The sequence below is a fragment of the Misgurnus anguillicaudatus genome, chromosome 12 (genome assembly GCF_027580225.2).
Source record: "Misgurnus anguillicaudatus chromosome 12, ASM2758022v2, whole genome shotgun sequence".
Classification (NCBI taxonomy): domain Eukaryota; kingdom Metazoa; phylum Chordata; class Actinopteri; order Cypriniformes; family Cobitidae; genus Misgurnus; species Misgurnus anguillicaudatus.
The window spans coordinates 8,538,251-8,561,857 of NC_073348.2; the positions used below are offsets into that span (position 1 = coordinate 8,538,251).

The 23,607-nt window shown below is 38.6% G+C and overlaps 1 protein-coding gene across 5 annotated transcripts; it reads left to right on the forward strand.

Moving 5' to 3' along the window:
• Nucleotides 1–231: 231 nt before the first annotated feature.
• Nucleotides 232–20,892, forward strand: LOC129435212 (centrosomal protein of 170 kDa-like). Of its 5 annotated transcripts, XM_073873866.1 has the most exons (8): nt 3,884–3,907; nt 6,545–6,726; nt 6,804–6,883; nt 11,992–12,128; nt 12,220–12,417; nt 15,635–15,875; nt 19,868–20,027; nt 20,179–20,892. In XM_073873866.1, the coding sequence occupies exons 5-8, from the start codon at nt 12,345–12,347 to the stop codon at nt 20,347–20,349; spliced, it is 645 nt and encodes a 214-aa protein (XP_073729967.1). In that variant the 5' UTR covers nt 3,884–3,907; nt 6,545–6,726; nt 6,804–6,883; nt 11,992–12,128; nt 12,220–12,344; the 3' UTR covers nt 20,350–20,892. The 5 variants fall into 5 exon arrangements, 1 of the variants encoding a protein (XP_073729967.1); XR_012372430.1 differs by lacking the exons at nt 6,545–6,726; nt 6,804–6,883; nt 15,635–15,875; nt 20,179–20,892 and adding exons at nt 232–928; nt 2,412–2,456 and having other exon boundaries at nt 19,868–20,003; XR_012372429.1 differs by lacking the exons at nt 6,545–6,726; nt 6,804–6,883; nt 19,868–20,027; nt 20,179–20,892 and adding exons at nt 233–928; nt 2,412–2,456 and having other exon boundaries at nt 15,635–15,772.
• Nucleotides 20,893–23,607: the final 2,715 nt, after the last annotated feature.

The window sequence follows — 23,607 nt, forward strand, 5'->3', positions numbered from 1 at the left end:
AAGAGGGTTAAACTAATGACTCTGAAACAACAATGAAAGTTGATTGCTGCGATTGTGCAATCGTAAATGTTTACTTGTGAGTTATCGGACTATACGCAGTAAATGCAGTCTGACAATTGGCCATTGGGTCCAACAGTCCTTGTTCAAAGCACATGCTGTGTTATACAGAAGAGCTGCTTTGTTTAACTGTTGGGGTGATGTGGTTGTTACTCCTGCCTCCAAGAGCAGAGCCTGTCAGTTCTGACTGTGGTTTCTTCAGCCCACCAAACTAAAAAATAGACGACCACCATCTTAATTCTTTGGCATTCCTCTCCTCCGGTTGAGTTAGTCTCTAGCTAGTAAGCCAGGTTTGCAGTCTGCCAAATCATATGGGTTATTTTGCTTCAGCTGTGCTTGGATTAACCTCTGCAGTCGCACGTTTAGTTGAAAGCACCGCATTGCTATGTTGTCAAGTTTGCCGTAACCGATCAAGACGTTCGTCTTTTGTTACAGGCAGCAAGCATGAGTCAGAACAGAGGGTTCGTCCACCACGAGCCGTACAGCCTTTATGATAGAGTTCTATGACGAGGACAATCCTCGCAAAAGACGTTCCTACTCGTTTTCGCAGACCGTGCCGCTTCTTGGAGGCGTGGCAGGGGAAGGACTTTGCCCCACGCCGCCCTCTCGTCCTAAGGTCGTTCCCATGGCAGCAGACGGCAGCAAGGGTTTGTCACCATCCCTGGCGGCGGCCGCCCCAACGGCTGCACGGCTTCTGCTCAAGCAAAGGTCGGAGGAACAAAATGTGGTTCAGAGCTCTGCAGCTCAGCCCGGTGCTACAGATACAAAAGCTCAGAAACAAGATGATGACCAGAGTGATAAAGGCACATACACCATTGAACTGGATAACCCCAACCCTGAGGAAGAGGAGGCACGGCGGATGATCGATAAGGTAAAGAAACTAGAATGAGTTTGGTTTGTTCAGTGTCTCTTACCATTCGAGATTGATCATCATAAAAATACAGTGCAAAAATGGTTTCTGATTTAGTATTTTTTTCTGCTTCTCCTTTTATTCATATCTAAAAAAAAAATTTTTATTGAGAAGCAAAATTAAGTTATAAATTAAGTCTTTTTTTCTATACAAAATGCATGCATGACTAAAGATGAGAGATGACAAAAATTAGAGATGAGGCAGAAGTTATTTTTACAGCATAGAAATTTGAATCTGAATGTAATAATTATGCTTTTAGTGTGCCATTCAATATATTACCAAATTCGCATTATCTTATAAGTTTGGGATATGTGTCATAAATAACTATCAGTTAAGACGTTCTCATGTAGGACAATATTCACATGTATTTTCATTTGCAACACATTTTAGCACTTGCGATTGACTACATTTAGGGCTGCAAAATGCACACATGCATGTATAATTTTAAGAAAAACTATATATATTTTATATTAAGTATTTATATTTATATATAATATAAATTATACATAAATATACAAATGTATATACACATATAAACCTTTCTTAAATATATACATGCATGTGTGTGTATTTATTTATACAAAGTTATTATACACAGCACACACATATGATGTAAACAAAACTTTTATTCTGCAATAGATTAATCGTGATTAATCGTTATGCAACCCTAACCTATCTGTACATTATTGAATGATTTGGATGCAGAATGAATTGCCCAAGATTTGAAGCGTTAGAAGAAACGCTAACCAGAATGTTTAAGGGAGATGCTGCTTTGCAAGCACTGTAATCTTTCTTAACATGCTCTCTTGAGTACATTGTGAATGTTGTGTTGATCCTGAACATCAAGTAGTTTGAGTGCCTCATGCTGTGAATCTCAATCTAATGGCTTCATAATGGTCCTCATGTGGCCAACCAATCAACTCCTCCATTATTCACTTTATCTTCAGGGGGTTTTAAAGTCTGTTAATGTAACGTTTGTGTGCTATTACTTAGATGTGTGTTTATGACTGTTGCTGCATTTAATAACAGAGTATCACAGACTCCATAAGAACAGCTTACATACTGTCATTTCAGCATCATGGTTGAATAGATTAACTGCATGCATCTTTCTTGCATTATATTATTGCATGTTCAATATTCTTTCTTTACCATATATTATGATATATAATACAAAATACAAGCTACGAGCTAGAATAAATGTGATCAGGTCTGTGAAAACCCAGCTAAAGTAATTTTTTGTGATTTACTGTTTTTTACATAAAATCATTTTGCTTAATGTAAAGAACATTCTGTGAAAATATAAACTTGATATGAAGAGCTCTAATGCAAAACCCACGTCTGACATGTTTTCTTGTAAATTATTATTTTTCACAGCCCAGCGATTAATGAAGCAGCTTTTGATTTTCTTATGTACTGTATGCTTTCGTTTTTTTCTGATGTGTAGGTGTTTGGGGTTCAGGATCCTGGTCGCCCTGAGCAACAGAAGGACAGCAAGAAGTAGAGTTGCACGATAATGAGAAAATATGCGATAGTTCTGTTGGTGGGTGCGATGGCGATATGTCTTACTTAGAGAAATTATTTTTTATTTGCTTTTATTTTAGCATTTAGATATGTAATGAAATAAAGAGGTAATGCATATTCTAAAGATGTAATTAAACTATGCTATACATGTGACAAAAAACTAGTAATGTGTGACCATAAAGCAGTACTTTGATTTATTGAATATTTATATTAATTTCACAAATCCAACTACTCCAAACTCTATTTCCTTTCTCTTTGACATGAACAAAGCTGAATGAATTGTGAATATGACCCCCTTTAAAGGGATTTATTAACATTGTGAGAGGTGTAGAAAGACTAACTTTATACAATAAAATGTATAATATATTAATGATAGACAATGCAGGTCTATGGATTATAAACAGGTCTAAAGATTATAAAGTTGATAGGTTTGTGTAGAAGCAGTAAAAGTGCCTCTCTTTCTATTCCTCTGTTGCAGATTAAAAGAGCTTAATTTGTCATTACTTTAGATTCAAAAGTATACTCTATGTAAAGTATTTAGATTCAGCTTACATAATGACAGTTTGAGAGTTTTAGCTGCTCGTTCAGTACATGGGCTTGGCATTAACATTGGTTATTTGCTACCATCTTTGTAGCAAACATATAAAAAGGCGGTTCATTGATAATAATACTATAAACATGGGAGAAAGAAAGTGCAGCGCGTGGCCGTGACTTTATATAAACAAGAGTCAGTTTTCATCGCCATAGAAACCGGAGGCACGCTTGACACTGCACATGCGCTATAGCACGTTAGCGCTGACTGACTCTTCACGGCCATTGACACTGCACATGCGCTATAGCACGTTAGCGCTGACTGACTCCTCACGGCCGTCTCTGATCGACTTGGGTTTAAACAGACCCGGTACCTGAAGTAATTAAAATGGGACCGACTCGGACCCGACTGACCTTTCAAAATATAGACTCGTGTCCTTCCGTGAAGACCTCTAATGGATACAACTGTGATCAAGTTCAGGAACATGGAAGGAAACAATGTGACACTGAGCTTTGCGTCGCACCTAATCTGTCGAGAAACAGAAAGCACGCGAACGCACAGCGAACTCATCAGAAAAGACACGACCTGCTCGCACGCATAATGTCATTATCACGGCCAGAAAAAAAAAAAAATTTGATGCTAAATATACGTGGACAGTTGTTAATATACTTGAGAGAGCCGCCCAAGTAAAGTAAGTGTGTGGGAACCACCTTCTGATCGGTGTAATTTGGACGATCTAAGCACGCAACACTCAAATGACAGACACGTAAAATAAATGCAAGTTATCGCAGCTCCCTGCGATATGCATATCGCATACACAATTATCGCGACGGCGATACATTTTCGATATATCGTGCAGCCCTAGCAAGAAGCTTAGCTCAACCGAGGTAAACACAAACATAAAGTGATTTTAGAATAATTTTTTTAACCATTGTTGGTTTGCTTACTCACTTGCATATTATGTCATTTGCACTCAGCTCTGTTGTCAGAGGAACAATGGCAAAGTTTTTATGGTCAAGTAGTTTTTGCAGAAATTGTTTGCTGCGATTCAGCAGCAGTCAGTTGTAATAGAAACCATGGTGTTTCGGATGTTATTGGTTATTTTTGATTATACAGTATCAGGGTTAAATTAGCCTACATAGTTTGTAGTGTAAGGAAAGTGACTTGCAGGAATAAAGACTAAAGTTTTTCATCATCTATACCACTTTGTAGGCAGAGAACTGATATAGTTAAGAAAACGAAGACCCTTTAGTGTTAAGGCAGTCTTTACACACACACGTGAATCAGGTTAAAAAAAGAGTCTTTGTTTTGGACTTTGAATACGCATAAACTGAAATGTGACCTGGGGTCTCATTTATAAAACTGTACATAGGATCCTTACTAAAAGTCTACGTTTGCACAAAAGTCAAAAATGGCATACGGCAAAAATTTTTATCAAATTACTTATAAAACAAAGCAATGTTCCTTTTTATAAATCACAGATCACCTGCATGTGTGCGTACATGAATCATCCTCAGATCCCACCCTGCAAGCCCATTCTCCCATTAGGTTTGTTTTTTTATAGATCACAACCTTTGCGTGGGAACTAGCGTACACACATTTCCAGAGTGTGCGTACCACACTATATAAATAAGACCCCTGATCTTAAAGGAAAACACCACAGTTTTTCAGTATTTTAATATGTTCTTACCTCAACTTAGACTAATTTATACATCTGTATCTTTTTTCAATGCGTGCACTTAATCTTTGTAAACCGCGTTGTGAATGTATTAGCATTTAGCCTAGCCTCATTCATTCCTTAGGATCCAAACAGGGATGAATTTAGAAGCCACCAAACACCAAACAGAATTTGAGTCTGATACCGTTCCATCGAGCTATAATTATGAGGCGTGTCTCAACCGAAAAATGCCTCTGCACTCAATTGGATAGACCTACGAGCAATCAGAGCAACGGAGTGTGTGACGTACATTACGTCTTTTGCAGGCTGACCGAACTGCTAGTTATTTCGCTACAATGACACTAAGATTGTGATTATACTAAGTCTTAGAAAACGTACATCAACACCTACTATGTTTACAACATTTCGTTTATATCACAACATTAAGTATTTACCAAGTCATACAGTAAGATTATCTCTTACCATTTGTACGTTAGGTGAACTTCATCCACGGCGATACCCATTACGTTGGCTTGAAAATATTGGAGCCTAGCATGTCCCTCCACTTATTCAGCAACCACGATTCCGGGCTTCCAAAAAGAAGCTGGCAACGGCCGCTAATTATATCCATCTCGTCATGCACGCCGAGCTGCATCGCCATGATACCAGTTTTGCCGAATCCCGTAGGAAGGACGGCAAAAACATCAACAAATGCCTTGCTCGCGTTTCTCTGTTCCTCTTTTAAAATCAATGCTCTGTCGATATCTTTTAGAACAGACTCAATGTCAGAATCCACACATCTGATTAGCCTCATCGCATTGTTGATGCCTGGTCCCCTGCTCCGACAAGCAAGAGGGACAAGGGCGTTAAACTCTACATATCGAGTTATTTGCACAACTATGAGGGTAAGTATTTTATCGTATGTGGTGTGACAGCAGATAGCGGCTAGGCTAGTTAGCGATGTGTTCATTTTTATTGTAACGTTAGTACAGAAGCTTGTTTTTCCTTATTTAAACCCAGGCTGATCGTTATTTTTTGTGATAATTGTAAAATCAATTGTATTAACTTGCTTTCCTCTCAGTTTCTAATAAAGATCAGAGCACAGGTGAAGTCACTGTCAGGGCATTGTGCTACAGGTCCATGAAGAAAGCAGAGAAACCTCACAGTTTGAGTGTATGGTGCAGCTAACTTTAGATAAGACAGCAGTTATAGGCTTGTTAATTTAGTAGCCCGGTGTTCGTGATGTTTATGGGGATTTAGCAAAGGTAATTCATGTTTATTATAACTCTTGAGTACGTAATGAAACGAATGGCTAAAATTGACAGGTGAGTGTACCTTGCAGGTCCCCATTCGGGTTACTGTATGCGTTCTTGTTCATGTTATAAGCTTGTTACTTATTATAACCCGGTGTTCCTTGTTCCTGGGGACTCGGCTAAGGTTAATCATGTGTAATGTAACTCAAATCTAATGAAAACAGTTATTGTAGGCAGGTAAGTTTCCATAGCTGGTCCCCTCCGGGTAAAATGCGTTCTTCTTATTCAAGTTTTCAACTCAGTCATTCGTTTAAGATTCAGTCTTGTGTTATAGGTATCAGGTTATAATGTTTCAAATAAACGATTATAGATTTTGATCTAATGCAGTTGGCATATTATACAGCATAATCTAATCCAATCTATTTGGATCTGTCTATATAGAATATCTTTATAACAAGATTATGTCCTAACAAATGGTTAAACAGTGATAAACAAGACTATGTCTCAAACCAATTAGTAAACAGTGATGAACAAGACTATGTCTTAAACAAATGATTAAACAGTAAACAAGCTATGATAATTAAGTATTTAATATGACATTTTACTTCTGAAAGATTCAATTCCTGTGGAGCTTGTGCAACACAGCTGCACATGTGTTGCTGGAGCAGCATTATGCAACCACTGCGTTGCTTTGCTGTTTCAGTCAGCACATTACTCGGAACTGAATGTGCCAGTTGTGCCTCCTGTGCTAAGCTGTACTGAAGGGGAACAGCAGTGGCACAAGCCCAGAACTTTGGTAAGTTTGCAGTTTTTATAGACCTGTTGACTATATTTTCTAAACTACTTCTAACTGTATCCTGAATAACTTTATAGGGTATAAAGCCAGGCCCTGTTGAAAAGATGGCTGTGCTGTCGGCTAAACCAAAGCGTAGAGCAACAACAGAGGGTGTAAGGTAAATGTTGAATATTGTAGATTATTTATTACAATTTATACCACAGCTGTTGAAAATTATCTGTTATCAAATGTCTTAAAAATAGTCACCAGAGCAACGTTTGTGGTACCCGTGGTATAAGCGGAATAATTGACTCCGGCTCTTTGAATTATTTGAAAATAATGCACATCTAAGGTGGTAATGCGACACAACGCGAAGTGCCGTTACACCGCGGGTGTGCATTACTGTTTACTGTATGAAGTGAAATATCTGTGGACATGCCACTTCCCAAGTTTTATGTTCTACACAAGAGCACACTCTACAAAGGTCTGACTGGAGATTTGTCTGATCTGTCCGTCCTTCAGGTGAGTAGGGCTATAACAATAGCAAATATCACTGAACAGTATGATATATTAACCAAAATCTGTATACCAATATTTCCTGGTTTTCTTTTTCCTCCCCTTTTAATTAAATGTACTATGGCCCATCAATTATACAAAGAAATATTCTGCTTCAAAGAAAAAAAACTGAAATTGAATTTAAATCAATAGGATAATGTCCTCATTAGGGTGTTCTCACTTGATTATAGACTTCATAAGGGTGTTCTCATATCATTATGGACTTGTATGCCATGCATAATATTCTGTGGATAGTAATTTACTCTAAATTTTAAAGTTACTGCTCATTATGTTTTTATAATATTATTATTATATTTAGTGTATTGCTAATCTATATATTGTTACTTCCAAGGTGACAGAGGTTTTTAAAGATTTCTCTAAAGATGACACACCGATGATCTGCAGCTTTGGGCATCAGCTCTGAAATTCCCCTGGTCGACTCCACCCATGGCAAGGTTCAAGCCGGTAGTCCCTTGTCCTACCAACAACCTGCAATAGCAAAGCGAAACCCCTCCTTCCATGCTGCCCCACCACAACCATCTGTGCCTCTTGAGAATTACCGCTTACAGCCATCCAGTTGTATGTTTGTCTGCACTCAACCACAACAGCTTCACCTTAGGAGTCTGGAGGTCACCTGGGACATGGCACACCAATATGAATGTGCCACCAGACACCAAAGCACATGTACGGAATGGCATCAGCTGAGGCGGCATAGACTGACTGCCTCACGATTCAGAGAGATCTGCCAGGTCCGGGAAAAGACTGAAGAAGGTCTGGCTACCCGGATACTGCAAGGGACCCGTCAGACAGCTATGAAAAGAGGGCTTGAATTAGAGGCGGATGCTATCTGGGAATATTGCCAAATTAAAAGGGTCAACCACTACCCCTGTGGTTTGGTCATTCAGCCTGACGCTCCTTGGCTGGGGGCGTCTCCAGACGGGATCATCTTTGACCCTTCAGAGCCATGTCCATTTGGGCTGGTTGAGATGAAGTGTCCTAATGTCAAAAGCTACGTAGACTGTCCATATTTGAAAATGGAGTGAGGCAAATTGGAGATTAAAAAAAACCATGCTTATTACTGGCAAGTGCAGGGCCAGATGCTTAATACGGGAATGGATTGGTGTGATTTTGTGGTTTCGGCTGAGGATGACGTACTCATCCAGAGAGTTTACAGAGACAGTGATGTTTTAGATGCAAACAGAGAAAATGTAGACAGGTTTTATTTTTATGTCTACATACAGAAATGTGTAATGCCTAATGTCTAATATTTCAACAGTATGTGTTAGTAGTGTTTCCAATTAAAAGTTTTATGTTATGTATGAAATGTGAAAGGTAAATGTTTTTATGATTAAGCGCAATAAAAGTATTTTAACACTTAAACACTACCATTGTACTCAATAAAAGGCAGATGTCTCTGGCACTACAAGTGCCTCTTTGACAACTGTAAACTGCAAATTATTACATGACCATGCCTGTGATTTTAGATGTTTTTTATTGTGTTGCACTTTCAAGTTCTCACAATTAATGAAAATATTTACAAACTGTATCGGAGAGACAATTTACAAAGTGATAATTTATTCTAATGAATACTGTATATTGAACACAAAAACTGTTAAAGGGATATTTCAACCAAAAATGAAAATTCTGTCATCATTTACTCACCCTCATGTTGTAACAAACTTGTATGAATTTCTTTGTTTTGATGAACACAAAAGAAGATAATTTGAGAAATGTTTGTAACCAAACCGTTTGTTGACACCATTTACTTCCATACTATTTTTTTTCTACTATGGAGGTGAATGTGGTCCACAAAGGGTTTGGTTACAAACATTTCTCAAAATATCTTCCTTTGTGTTCATCAAAACAAAGAAATTTATGCGAGTTTGTAACAACATGAGAATGAGTGAATAATGACAGAATTCTCATTTTTTGGTGAACTATCCCTTTATTATCGATCTCTTTGGAAGAACATATGGCTACAGTTTAGGGATGCAAGATAATTTGCATGTATAAGTCATTGCGCATCTCTTCAGTGAAGCCAGTTTAGTACTAATCAAGGAACCGCAATGACCATTGCATGCAAATTAACGCGCATCCCTTCTACAGTTTTTTACTTCATAATCTCCATTTCTTGACCAGAGGTCTATTTTGGTAGTTTGAAAGGAGACAAGCGACTGTGAAGATTTGGTTAATGCTCCCTGCAATGGAAAGAGGGATGGTGGTATCAAACAGTTTATTCTCTTTTACTCTTCTGATTAACCTTTCAATGTGCACCCTCAAACGGGCAATGGACATTTGGGCCATCTTGGAGAGGAAGGCAGGACGATGAACAGGCCCAGGTACAAGGCCTTCAACCAAGAATCCCTTGTCCACCATAATGGCCATGTCAGGTGTTAAGAGTGATGTAATCCCTGACTGACGAAACACCTCCCTGTCACTCATGGAACCCTCAAAGAGTGCTGACACGAAAGTCAGGGCTCCGTGAGGGGACATGCCCACCATAGCCTTAAAGGTGCAGTGGGACTTGTAGTTGGAAAAAACTTCACTCTGAAGGAGAAGGGATGAAGGTGTTTGACACCGTAGCTCTGTACAATCAAGCACTACTTGTGTATTGCTGTAGCTGCCATCAAAGTCGTGTGGAAGACTAGCCTTCACAGCTGCAGGAGACATCCATATGCAGACCGAGCCCAGTAAGCAGTAGAGGAAGTTGGTCCAGGTCACAATGATTCGGCTGACTGTTGCTCTGTGGATATTGAATCTATGACCCAACTCCCTCTGGGTACAGCCAGTGGACAGGTATGTGAGGAAAAGGAAGAGCTCATCTATCGGCAGCAGTTTCTGGGGGGAGATGAGTTTAATGTGATGAGTAGGGGTGTAATACAATACCGCAATACAAAATTTCAACAACATAAATCATGGATAGTGAATATCTGTTTTGATCACCCAAAATTAAAATGAATGTGTTAAAGATAAAATCCAGTTTAAAGAGTTTTACTGTCAGTACTACATTAAACTACAATATATAATGGTGAATATAATAATAATGCAATAGGGGAATATGTTAAGTTGCAATAATATTGTATTGTGAGTTCAGTATCTCATATGTATTGAATCGTGAAATGAGGTTATAATTACACCCTTATTATGAGTGTCAGTTCAAAACCATCCTTTTCGTGTGTGTGTGTGTGTGTGTGTGTATGTGTGTGTGTGTGTGTGTGTGTGTGTGTGTGTGTGTGTGTGTATGTGTGTGAGAGAGAGAAAAGAAAACTTACAGTTGGTCTGGTTAAAGGGCTTTCAGTTGTTGTGGTAGTGGCATAGTTTTTATTTAGGGGAATCTAAAATACAGTATTAAAGGAGTGTTGAAGATGAAATGTTTGAAGCTGTTCTCTGAGCGTCTCAATTTCCCTCAACGCATCTTCATATCGCTCCCGCTCCACACATACAGTACGACTGGCCCCGTAGTCGTGGTCCACAACCATTGGGACCATGACTGGTTTCTCGATGTCTTCATCAGGCCACGGCATGTCCGGTTCTGGACTCGGTGGTCGAGATCGGCGCTCCCAAACACCGGCCCGTGACACCTTAGTGTAGTTATTCCACTCAATTAAACGACAGAACACAGCCTACAGTTAAAACCCGTCTACCCCTAGCAGTAGTGTGGATGTCATTCTCGTGAAAATGTCGACTGCATATCTTAGTGTGGGGGGTCACCGTAAATCCTGCCCTCCTTATTTTGTGAAGCCACTGCGCACGAAGGTTGGTGTCTTTCGGGAAACAGTGGAAGCTCAAATGGGTGTTATATCTACTTGAAGCAGAGCAAAGTGGCACACAGCAGTGCTCCTTAGATCCACCTACAGCTCTTAGAAACTTAGATCCGTCACGCACATTATATCTCTTTTTTCGTACAACAGCAGCACTCATCTTGTTTGTTTATAGCGGATGCGGATGAAGACGAAGTAAACCGGAAACCGATATGCCGCCTTCTGACATTAGCGGAAGTTCTTCACTACGCTTGTGCATGGAGCCTATTCTACAGCGGCAGCCATTTCGTTGTAAACAGATTCATAACACGCGCTCTTTGGTGACGTGGTTCATTACGTTACTGTTGATCATCTGTCCATCATCGTATAAAGCCCGCCCTGACAATTTGATTGTTTCGACCAGCTTTGGGTCTAGCATAGTAGCTCCTCAACGCAGAAACCCCAGACCGATCTTCCCGTTCTCAAAATCTTGTGGGCGGGGCTAAGATCGGCTGGCATCCAGGCTAGTGCCTTGTTTCAATATGAAGAATTTGATTCCAAAACAAAAAATTTTCATTGTGCATTTCAATTAATATTAATTTAACAAAAAAAAACTAAGTAGCACAATAAAACAATAAAAACATGATAACATAATAATAAACATGTTTTGACCAAAATTTTAAAAACCGAGTTATCTCGTTTTGGAACCAAATTCTTCATATATTAAAAACAGAAAGCGTATATGTCATGTAATGCAGTTCGAATGATGATTATGTTGTTTAAATGCCTCTAAAATGGCGCTATATAGCATTTCTGTATAACCATAAATGGTGCCAAAGCATGACTATATCACCACTTATGGTTCAGCATAGCCCATAGGTTTCACTTAGGTTTTGTTTAGCACTAAAAATGGTGCTTATACACAGCATGTCAGTGGCTTTTCAGCAGATTAAGTGATTATTACTTAATGGAGCAACATCTTCATTTGTAGAGACTGGTTGAGGACTCTGTTGCAGTGGGGAACACTCGCTGGGTTTCACAGTGGGCCAGTTTAGCTGCTAATCAAACAAGAACAGACCCAGAGGGCTCTGGAGCAAGACCCACCAGCGTTTGTCCATCAGGAACGAGGTAATTTTACTGAAATACTTGTAGTGTGTAGTTTAGTCACGGTTTGACTTGCTAGCACAACCTCGACGCACCAGGCTTGGTTTGTTTTCAGCACGGAGCGGTTCGGAGGCGACCGTCAGCCGATCTACGGCGACCCATGTGTCATCAGAGACGGACCTTCGTCTGGGACTGAGGAGTCCAAATCAGCAAGACACAGACAACAAGCTAACTGCACGCATGCGGGCCAATAGTGTCTCCAAGCTAACGGACACCAAGTCTAAGACAGCGCCTGCAAACAACACCCCTGCTGGTAAGGAGAATATAATAGAAATATTATGTAGCCATTGGGAAAGGTTAAAGAGCACGTGTGTGGTTGTGTTGGGCGTTTTTATTTAATTCAAAACATATCATACATTGTAAACAGCAGAAACTTAAACTTAGAAAGGATAACCTCTTGCATGCTTTTACGTTCCATTCTAGCGAATGTGTGAACTTGTTTATTCATAAGCATGCAGTGATGAAAAGGAGCTCAGCTTATAATAAATAAACATCATGAGTTTTTTTAAGAGATTGCATGTGATCTTATAGTACAGTATAATTGCAGAATTGCTCACTTGTTGGAATATTCAGTAATAGTAATACATTGGTAGCGTTTTGTCAATTAATTACAAATCATTTGAAAATTTGGCTGGTGTAAGATATGCTGATGCAAGCACTCAGCAATAAAAACTGAGGGTCAGTAAATTTTAAATTGAATCCCCCTGGTGGTGCAAACATAAAACCACATACCGGTAATGAATCACCTTCACCTTACCTTGAACAGACCAGTACACCACCCCCCCAAATGAGACCTTTTTATCACTTGCTAAAGTCATAGCTTAGATGTAATTGGTTATTAATTTACTGTTTGCTTTTAACAACTTTGAGTTCTGCCGTGAAATTGCAATATATAACTTTTCTTTTGAAAATGAGGTTTTGAAATGGAAATGTTTGATGTATTGTAGTTAATCGTAGTTTTAAAAACTTTTATTATAAAATTGTAAATGAAAAATGTTAATAACAAATATCAAATATGTGACCAGTCACGGAAACTAGGGACACAAGTCGGCAGCGCAAGTTTCGAGATAATGAGCAACAAAGTGTTTGTTTTCAAATTTTGTGATTTTCGTTTTATTGCAGAATCTGTTAGTTGATATCACGAAGAAGCCTCTCCATGTTTGAGATAGCAGTTTTTGTATATTTAAAAGCGTAAATTTTGCGGTTGAAATAGGCTTGTTTTTCCGGAGATTCTAGCGTGCAGCGGGGGGCGTCATTGTCTGTGTGTATTTACATACTGTATAAGCAGCTTGGTTTTCGCTCCCGCCCGCAAAGGGAACAGCGTGACTACTAAATAAGGATAGTTTGCCCAAAAATGAAAATAATGTAAGTAATGACTTACCCTTATGTCGTTCTAAACTCAAAAGACCTCCGTTCATCTTCGGAACACAGTTTAGGATGTTTTAACGTTAGATTTAGTCCGAGAGCTTTATGTCTCCTCCATTTAAAATCTATGTACGGTTTCCATGTCCAGAAAGGTAATAAAAACATCATCAAAGTAGTCCATGTGACATCAGTGGGTCAGTAAGAATGTGTTAAAGCATCGAGAATACAGTTTGGTCCAAAAATAGCAAGAATTACAACTTTATTCAGCATTGTCTTCTCTTTCGGCTCGAGCGTGAAGTCACGTGACTGTAGTTCCGTGTCACTGACTTTATGCGGCGCCGCAGTTGGATGACGTCAAAGTACCGCGAGAGCTCTTTAAGAAATCTTATGGAGTAGTTTAATTCGACTCGCTCTCACAGTACTTTGACGTCAGTTCTTGCATCACAACATGAAGACTAACACATACACAAAAAGTCACACAGACATTGTTGAATACGTTATATAATTGGCTACATGTTTTGTCTATCAATATTTTCAATGAAGTCATTGGCTGCTGGAGGAACGAGCGAGCGATTGGTTTCATTTAAAGTGTAATATCATATACAGTGCTACATTTTGCAGTTGAGAACGGGTTGTCTTTCCCGAGATTCTAGCGTGCAGCGGGGGGGGTCGTCATTGTCTGTGTTTATGTACATGCAGCGGCTTTTGATACTTTAGTTATGGACCCGCCCCCCAAGGGAACAGCGTGGCTACTTAAGCAGCACTCTGACAGGCTCAATCTGATATCATTGAAATCACAGTGCAAACTTCGGAAATGATAACATCCACAAAGACACCGACAAAGAGAGGTGTGCCCGAACAACTTATTTCATTGGAGGGAACAAGATCTGCAAGAACAGTTTTCTGTTTCTTATGGGGTGAGTTTCCATAAACGTTAAAGTTTGTTGTTTTTTGTTCATTGTAAGAACACGTACACGTAGACCTTAACATTTAGTGCAATTTTTATTAGCTAGCTCAGGTTTCGATTGCCAAAACCCAAAGTTATTGTTAACTCAGGACTGTGGTTTCGATTGCCAAAACCCCTATTGTTATTAGATAGCTCAGGACTGTGGTTTCGATTGCCAAAACCCGAAGTTATTGTTAGGTCAGGACTTGGTTTTGATTGCCCCCATTACTATAATGAGCTTTTAGATGGCAATGTGAGCATCTGCTATTTGAATAATGCCTGAATTGACTGATGTTAATGACTTAGCTCACGTATGAATTATGTGTAGCCGTTAAATGTGCATTATAAGTCACAACTTAAAATATTTTTACGTTTTTTTAATCAGACTTAAACCAGGTCTAACCACAAACTTTTACAGTGAATTAAAAGTAAAAGGTATTGGTCAAAATTTACATGGGGGATCTTTACAGAGGGTATGGCTTATCTCAATGAGATGTAAATGAGCCCTATTGTCCCTCCCAGCAGCTGAGAGAGGTGAAAAGGCACAAACTTTAAAAGCCGTTTTCTCAGCATTAAGAATTTTGGAGTGCCTACTTTCAAATGGCCACAACTTCTCCAAATCTTATCAGATTTCCATGTGTTACACATCGTTGGAAAGCTTAGAATCTGCACTTTCAGGATCGGTGAATAACTCAAAATGTCCCAGATCCGACTTGTGTCCCTACTTTCCGTGACTGGTCACATATATGAAATAAAAATTAATAGTATTTTTACAACAATTGTTAATCCATGTTATTGTTAATTTATAAATATGCTATTGGTCATTTTTAGTTTATATTAGTTTTATTTTTACTGTTTACAATTGAATAATAACCAAGATTTAAAAAATTATGTGAAAGAATTGTAATTATACGTTTGTGTTAACTTTCATTAACCAGTGTTACAATATGTTCGTAAAGTGTTACCATATTAGTCCAAAACCTTGGGCCAATGGGGAAGAGGAATTAGTGTGTTTGTTGCATCAAGAAATATTGATGCAAGTTGTCCTTTAACCAGAAACTCTCTGTGCGCCTTTTTGCCCAAAACTCATAAATGCTGCCAAAGTAAATGTAAATACTTTTAACCACCTCCAATACCTCATAAATCTCTCTCCTTTAAGCCAATAACAGGTGGAGACGTCTACCACCAATATATGCCTCTACCTCCGAGGATGAATTTGGCTTCAACCGCAACTCTCCCAAACACATCAGGCTTCGGCCAGGCACGACCCTCCGCATCAGCAGACTGGGTGTCTCTGCTCCTCTCACGACCAGCCCTGGAGGATTATTGCTGAAGAACCGAATGAGAGAACAGGAGGAGTACAAACGAGACTGGACAGCACACAGTGAAGAGATTGCCAGGTAACTATCAACTCTGTACTATTCACAAACACATTCAGTTTCCGTTTTTGTATTTAAGAAAATAAATAAGGATAAAGTAAGAGTTTTATGCTACGTATACTTTTATTTTGGGCAGGAAACTTAAAATAATTCCACTGCACTGCTTTTGATAACATACTTGCGTCATGCCACATATATTTTTAAGTACCTGATCTCACAAAATACGTGAAATAGTCACGCATTATTTTGCTCAGTTTTGCGTGACATTGTCACGTATTTCCACCATATTACGTGCCCCTGACACGACTTTCTTTTCCGTGACAGTTTCATGTATTGGTTACTCAACTGTTTTTCCTATTTTTAAACAATTGTCGCTTCGGTTTGGGGTTAGATTTGCTGTTTGTGTTACAATGTCACTTAATGTATTGGTTTATAAAAAAAAATTTGTATGCTTTTTAAACCATCGTCGCCTGACGTTAGGGTTAGAGTTGGGTTTGGGTAAGGATGTCATTTTATGTAACAGAAAGTTGTTCTAACCCCAAACCGAAGCGACAATTGTAAGAAAATAGGAAAAACAGATGAGTAACCAATCAGGGGCGGGGCCACTCCATCAGTCTCGTCAGTATTAATTACGTACTAGTGGTTTTGCTTTTCTTAAAATAAAACTTCATATTTACAAGGCTTTGATTTATTTATATTACATTTTTTTATTAGCTTAAAATATTAAAATGCAAGTCCGCATTGGGGAGGAACCACTCTACCATGACATGTTGTTATCGGAGTCAATTAGTAGGCGCACACTTAGAGTAACGAACGGTGGTGGCACCAAGAAAAACGAGGGAAAAAAACAGAGGACGGAGAAAGGAGTTTTATGCAGATGGTGAAAAAGGATAACAAAGTCATTGGTAAGTCAGCTGAGTTTTTATATGTTTCTTTAAATGTGGAAAGCTACGATTAGTAAGTTAGAGCTAAGTCCTCTCTGTTACTGTCGAGAATGCTCATTACTAAAGTTGAAGACAACCTAACGGTACGTTAAAATTATATATAAAGTCACGTTTGCCTTTGCGTTTGTAATAAATAGTGTAGGTATGTGACAAAATGACGTAATACGCACGAGCGCTTTGTTCCCATGGCTGTGTTCCCAGCAGGTATTCAGCGCCAGACGCGTTGGTGACTTAGGAAATCTGTCATATCTTTGCTTTGTGAATACCTCTAAAGCCCATATACTAGTGACATAAATTACTTCCTCACGTTCGAATTTCCAAGATCGCTGCCGTAAAAAGAAATTTATAAGCGAAGGAAAATTTCTCTCGTGTTTGGCATGAAAATCCCCTATGAAGGCGAGGATTTTCTGTTTCAAACCCAATACTTTTGATAGAATATACATTTAACTTGAATGAGGTGAAGTTTGGGATTGATTGTAACATTCGCATGTGTTTTTTACGATCCGCAAGTGACGTTGTTGTCAAAAGCAGAATCGGCCATTCAATCATATTGAAACTTCTCCGTTTTCATCAATCCGTGCAGTATTTTTCAAAGTAATCATACAGAACGAAGGATTAGAATCTCAAGATTACATTATTGGCATGATTTTGTCAAACATATAAATAAATACATGCATGCAACATGCATGCATTTATTGATTTATTAATGATAAATAACATAATCATCAATTAATGTATTAATAATATCTGACCATTTAAATTGCTCGCCAGCATTATTAGTCAATTAAGAAATATTAAAGAAACAATGAAATTTTTCTTTAATATATAAAAATATAGCTTTTATTTGAAAGGGCATTGATTTCATATGGAAAGATATGCGTGGATTGATGCTCTCAGTTTCATTAATTAGTGGTTAATCAAAAATAATAACATTTTTATATCTTTTAAAAAGATGTCATCGTAGTCTTGTTGGGCTTTTAATTACCTACAATGTGGTGTTTGAATTATGCAAATAGACCAAGAAATGAGGAAGTTATGATATTTTAAAGTGTTTGGTCAAGCGGAAGAGGTCACAGTTTTTCATAGTTTTATCGTTTTAATTGGGTACAAAAATGTCCCCTAACTTTCGAGTTAAAAAATTCCATAACTTTCTTAATAATTATCCGATTTTAATAATTTAAAAACCATGTTAAAGTTCTTTTTATTATCTATCATATGGTTATAATTATATATGAATTTTCTAGTATTTATATTTTTTTTCACATACCTAAATAGTGGTGTGACAGATCGCAGTTTATCCATACGGATCACAACCCACGTTTCGACCCGCATGCGATTCGATCGCGAGAGTTGCGCTATTGTGTCTCAGTGTATAGATCAATGAAAAACAACGTAACGTTTTTATGTGGAGTGACTGTTAGATGCGGCGTCTGTGTGTGCGCGGGTTTATTTAAGACGACAAGTGCCCTCAATAGTCGACACGGAGAGAGCTTTGCGTTGATTCGGCGCATGCAAAAACATTAACATGCCATACGACTATGAATAAACGTTTACAATTTCCTCAGCCTCTACACTTTCATTGCTATTAACTGTTTTCCTTTTGTTAAGTACATTTTCTGTTGCATGAAGCTGGTTTCACTTTCAGGTGCACAGGCTTTGCAAACTCTGGATAAAACACAAAGTTTAAACCAAGCATTGTCCAACATCTGATCCTGATCTAAACCAGTTTGGATTAATCTGGATTTGTCGACTCCAAACTTACTCTGAATTCTAAAAATTAAGAGTTTGTTGTTCAAATAGCTTCATGCAACAGACCACAGCCTCAGTAGCATATTTAAAGAAAACAACATAGGAAACATTATTTTTTTCTATACATTAACCTGTTAACCTTCAGAGGGGGGTTTAGAAACTAGGGCTGCACAGATAAACAAACAAACATCATGCAAAAACAAAATCACATTAGGTGGTCCCTACAGGCTTCAAGCACATGCACATTTATTTATAATGCAACATCAATGCACATGCAACATTAATGGTTATACAATTACACACATGCTAATCAAGAATAATGTTATATCTTACACGTGACCAAGTCTGTGAAAAACTAGATTGAGACTTTAGCCTGGATTTCTCTAACAGGGTCAAATTTGTTGTGTATAAGCTCAGATTCTGACTTTAAATGGTAAAGAGGTTTTAGAGCTTCGGCATATTGACCTTTGTAGATGACAGCAATTTAATATAAAATGATTTGTTTGTGTTTAACTGAAAAAAGGAAAGTAAATTATAGGAAAAAATTACTACACCCATAATTAATACATTCTGATGTTAAAGTTTCACTGCGTGCCAGAAAAAAACACCAGGTGGCAGTATTGTATATAAATAAGTGACAAACTCACCTTAAAAATCAACCTGATATCACATTATTTTGCTCAGTTTTGCGTGACATTGTCACGTATTTCCACCATATTACGTGCCCCTGACACGACTTTCTTTTCCGTGACAGTTTCACGTATTGGTTACAGGGGCGGGTCTAGACAATTTTTCATGGGGGGGCCGGACTGGGGCACAGACTTAGAGAGGGTGGCACATTTAAATACATATAAACAGTGAATTAGTGTAACTTGCCCTACATTGAAGGTAATAATACTGTATACTGTATCCTGATACATTCAGTACATTTAAACCTCCTGATGTGTATTTGTTTTAACCTCCCTCTGGTCTCTGCATGTAATACACATACCTTGGTTTGCAGAAAAGTCAGTGGACTGATTCTGCGTCTTCCTCTCATCCCTCTCCTCATGCCTTTCTGCTTCTATCTCTTTTTTTCTTCAAAATAAAGAAATTCTTTTTTGAGACCTTTTCATTGGTCCTATTGCCTGTATCTGACTGTCTGTCTGTCCCTAAAGAAATAATAATGCATTTTTCTCAGTTACTTTGTCAAGTCATAAACTAAATTATTTCCTAAAGTTGAATGTTGTCCGCATATCATCTTAATAAAGATATTACATTTGGTTGTATTAAATGGCATATTGCACAGAGCCCCAGTAAGTTAATTCCCTGTGTGCGTAGGATCAGTCAGGACCTAGCCAAGGATCTGGCCATCCTGGCACGGGAGATCCATGACGTGGCAGGCGAGATTGACTCGGTCAGCTCCTCCGGCACTGCCCCCAGCACCACGGTCAGCACAGCAGCCACCACGCCGGGCTCCGCCATCGACACCAGGGAAGAGGTGAGCATCATTGCTCTGAACATATAGGGGCGTTTTTTCCGGCCTAGTCCTGGATTAATCTTAACCCTGCCCCATAGTGTGTGCACTTCAGTGTTGTTGACTAGACAGCTGTCATTGTTTCTCCTTCATTGTTTGTTGTTGCTTTCTGCAGCTGGTAGAGAGAGTTTTTGATGAAAGTCTGAACTTCAGGAAGATTCCCCCTGTAGTGCAAACCAAAGCCACTGAGATAAACAGCAAGCCAGTCGAGCTTCGGCCCTGTGCCCCAGACAGCCTGGACCCTCAGACTGCCCTGCGCAGACGCACCTGGAACCGGGAGGGGTGAGACCGGTATGGACCTTTATTTTTATTTAATTCAAACTTGTTGATATCAGGCATGAAAATCCCTCACCTTTCTGTGAAATTCGCCGTTTTGAAGCCAAAAAAGGTGACCCACGTGAATCATGTAGATTCGATGAGAAAACATTTTTGGGGGGGGATGCGCTCGTTGTTTGTAGACGCGCCCTTCGCTGTCATCCAACATGTATCGCACACATTAGATTTGTTTGAGTTCATGCTTCGTTGCAAAACCCGACAGGCAAGCAGGTGACATCAAAGTATCACGAGAGTGAATCGAGAAGCCATAAGGAAGTCTGCTTTCGAACGGCTCTCGCGCTACTGTAATGTCATCCGCATTTCTGTGTTCTTCGTCATACAAGCTTGTTGAAGATGCGTAGAGCGACTGCCTTCGGGACGTAAAGTCAACACAAAGCGCTGTAAAACTATCATTGTGGAATTGTAAGGCATCAACCAATGAAAACAACATATCTACACAGACTGACACTGCAAAGTGACCTAAAATATTTTTGTTGGAATGGATTGGAACGAATTATGGATGTACTCCTCACTTGTAAGTCATTGGTCTACGGCTGTAAGTACTTAAAGGAATAGTCTACTCATTTTCAATATTAAAATATGTTATTACCTTAACTAAGAACTGTTGAATCATCCCTCTATCATCTGTGTGTGTGCATGTAAGCGCTGGAGCGCGCTGCGACGCTACGATAGCATTTAGCTTAGCCCCATTCATTCAATGGTACCATTTAGAGATAAAGTTAGAAGTGACCAAACACATCAACGTTTTTCCTATTTAAGACGAGTAGTTATACGAGCAAGTTTGGTGGTACAAAACAAAACATAGCGCCTTTCCAAGCGGATTCAAAAGAGTAACTACATTCCACGGCGCAATAGCACCCTCGGGAGCACCTCGACTCGCCTGAAAAGTCTGCTCCCCTTCTCACTCTCATAATGGGAGAGGGAGGGTGTTACTGCACCGAGTCGAAGTACTCCCAAAAGTGCTATTACGCCATAAAATATAGTTACTCTTTTAAATCCGCTTAGAAAAGCGCTATGTTTTATTTTGTACCACCAAACCTGCTCGCACAACCACTCGTCCCAAATAGGAAAAACGCTGATGTGTCCGGTCACCTCCAACTCCATCTCCAAATGGCACCATTGAACGAATGGGGCCAAGCCAAACGCCATCGCAGCGTCGCAGCGCGCTCCAGCGCCCACGCGCACACACACAGATGACAGAGGGATGACCCAACAATTCCCAGTTAAGGTAACAACACACTTCAACACTGAAAATGAGTAGACCATTCCCTTAAATGTAAATAAGGTGAAACTGCAAAATATTGCATGAAATGCTGTAATAAGAACATACTATTATTTATACTGCTAATAAGAAAGTTTACAGTAACATTTAAGCGATTTTTGATACGCGCACAAACTCAAAAGCCCACGCCCAACGCGCGTTTCAAAAATCACGCAAAGCAAACGCATATTTGTTTGGGCTTGACAGGAGATATACGCACAAACTATATTTTAATACCACAGTCTCTGCAAGTATTCTCATAAAAACAGTCGTTTATTATAAGTGAGCAGTTGATTATGTGTCAGTGATCGCTTCTCCGTTGCAGTGGCGGATGCAGAACGTGACATATGGGTGGGCATGGATTAAGTCCGGGTGGGCCTGAATCTATGGGTGTCACTTTTGAATAAGAAACTATAACAAGTCTATAAAATTCGTCAAAACTTCAGAACACTAATTTAAACAGCATACACACACACCCGAACTGCACGTCACATTTTTGACATTATTGATACTTTAAATTGTAATGCAACGTGACATATATTAAGCCTTTTTGGTAAAAAAAAAATATTGGGCTCTCATAGCCTACAAAAGAGAACCTGCACACAGTGACAGGAAATATAAATGAACCCAAAAAAACCTTATACTTTTTTAAATAACCTATTAAAATGTTTAAATAAATACGGCTACTAAATGCTTAAAATGAAGCTTCTAACATCATATTCTCTTCATGCAAATCACTAAAAATATATTTTCGTTCTCACATATTTAAGTTAACTTACTAAATAAAGAAAGAAAAAGGGAATTGCTAGAATAATGTTAGACTCTGGGGTTAAACGAAATGACAAATAAATAAACATTTAATATACTTTTTGATGAGCACAAGAGCAAGCCTACTCGTGAAGAGCGGAGCCGAGGAGCGCGCATATCAGACGTGAACGAAAGGAATAATGGATTTAATGCCATTTCCTGACAGTTTCACTTGTTAGTGAGGATAGTAATGGCTAACAAGATGACGCCGAATTACATACAACATAATTACCTAACTAAATCTGAGAGAATGCAAACACATTACAATATTTTTTCCTCCGCCCGACGGCCAAGGCGCATCATTTTTTTAGCCCGACAGGAATTCGCCATAGCCCGTAATGGACGTCGGGCAAGCGATTTTGCGAGGTTTGTTTTGTAGAAAGACTTTCTTTAAAGTGAATTTCGTTTTGTATAAATTGTATCTTAATATTAATCAATGTTTGATCAAACAATTGCCTCGATTTAATAAATAAGAAGCAAACCAAGAACGTCTGTGGTGTGGATTGAAGTGAACCCACTATATTTCCGCAGCCTACGTCTTTCTGCTTTAATGCATTTCTTAAATTAATGTCTCAATTACACAGTAGGCTTATAGGTTGTTATGATAGGCTATTTGTTGATTAAAAGCAATAGGCTATATTGTATAAAGTGTAGCAATAAACGTGGCGTGACTTATAGTGCTGCTATATCGCTATATCAAACAACATCACTATGATCAGATGTTTTCTTTCTATTTTTTACCCCGCTGTCATATTTGTTGTGTGTTTATGTTATTGAGAGGAAAGCGCGCAGCACATATTTATAACGTGTTGTTATTCAAAATACGTTTTCTACTTGCTTGCAAAAAAAGTTCTCAAAGTGATCATGGCTGAAAGCTGCTCGGGGAATATTTCATTATAACGCAACATTCAACTGCTTTAATAGTTTTTAAATAGTTATCAGGCTTACTTATAATTTTACTGTTTTTAACATAACATACAATAGATAAATTACACCACATGAAGTAGTATACATGTCTAACTATACAGAGTAGTATTTTTTACATTTCTGATTAGGCGGGCCAGCTGTCAATTATATTTAATTTAGAATAAAACCGTGTTATGTTAATTTGATACTGTTTTTCAACCTAATCCATACTGT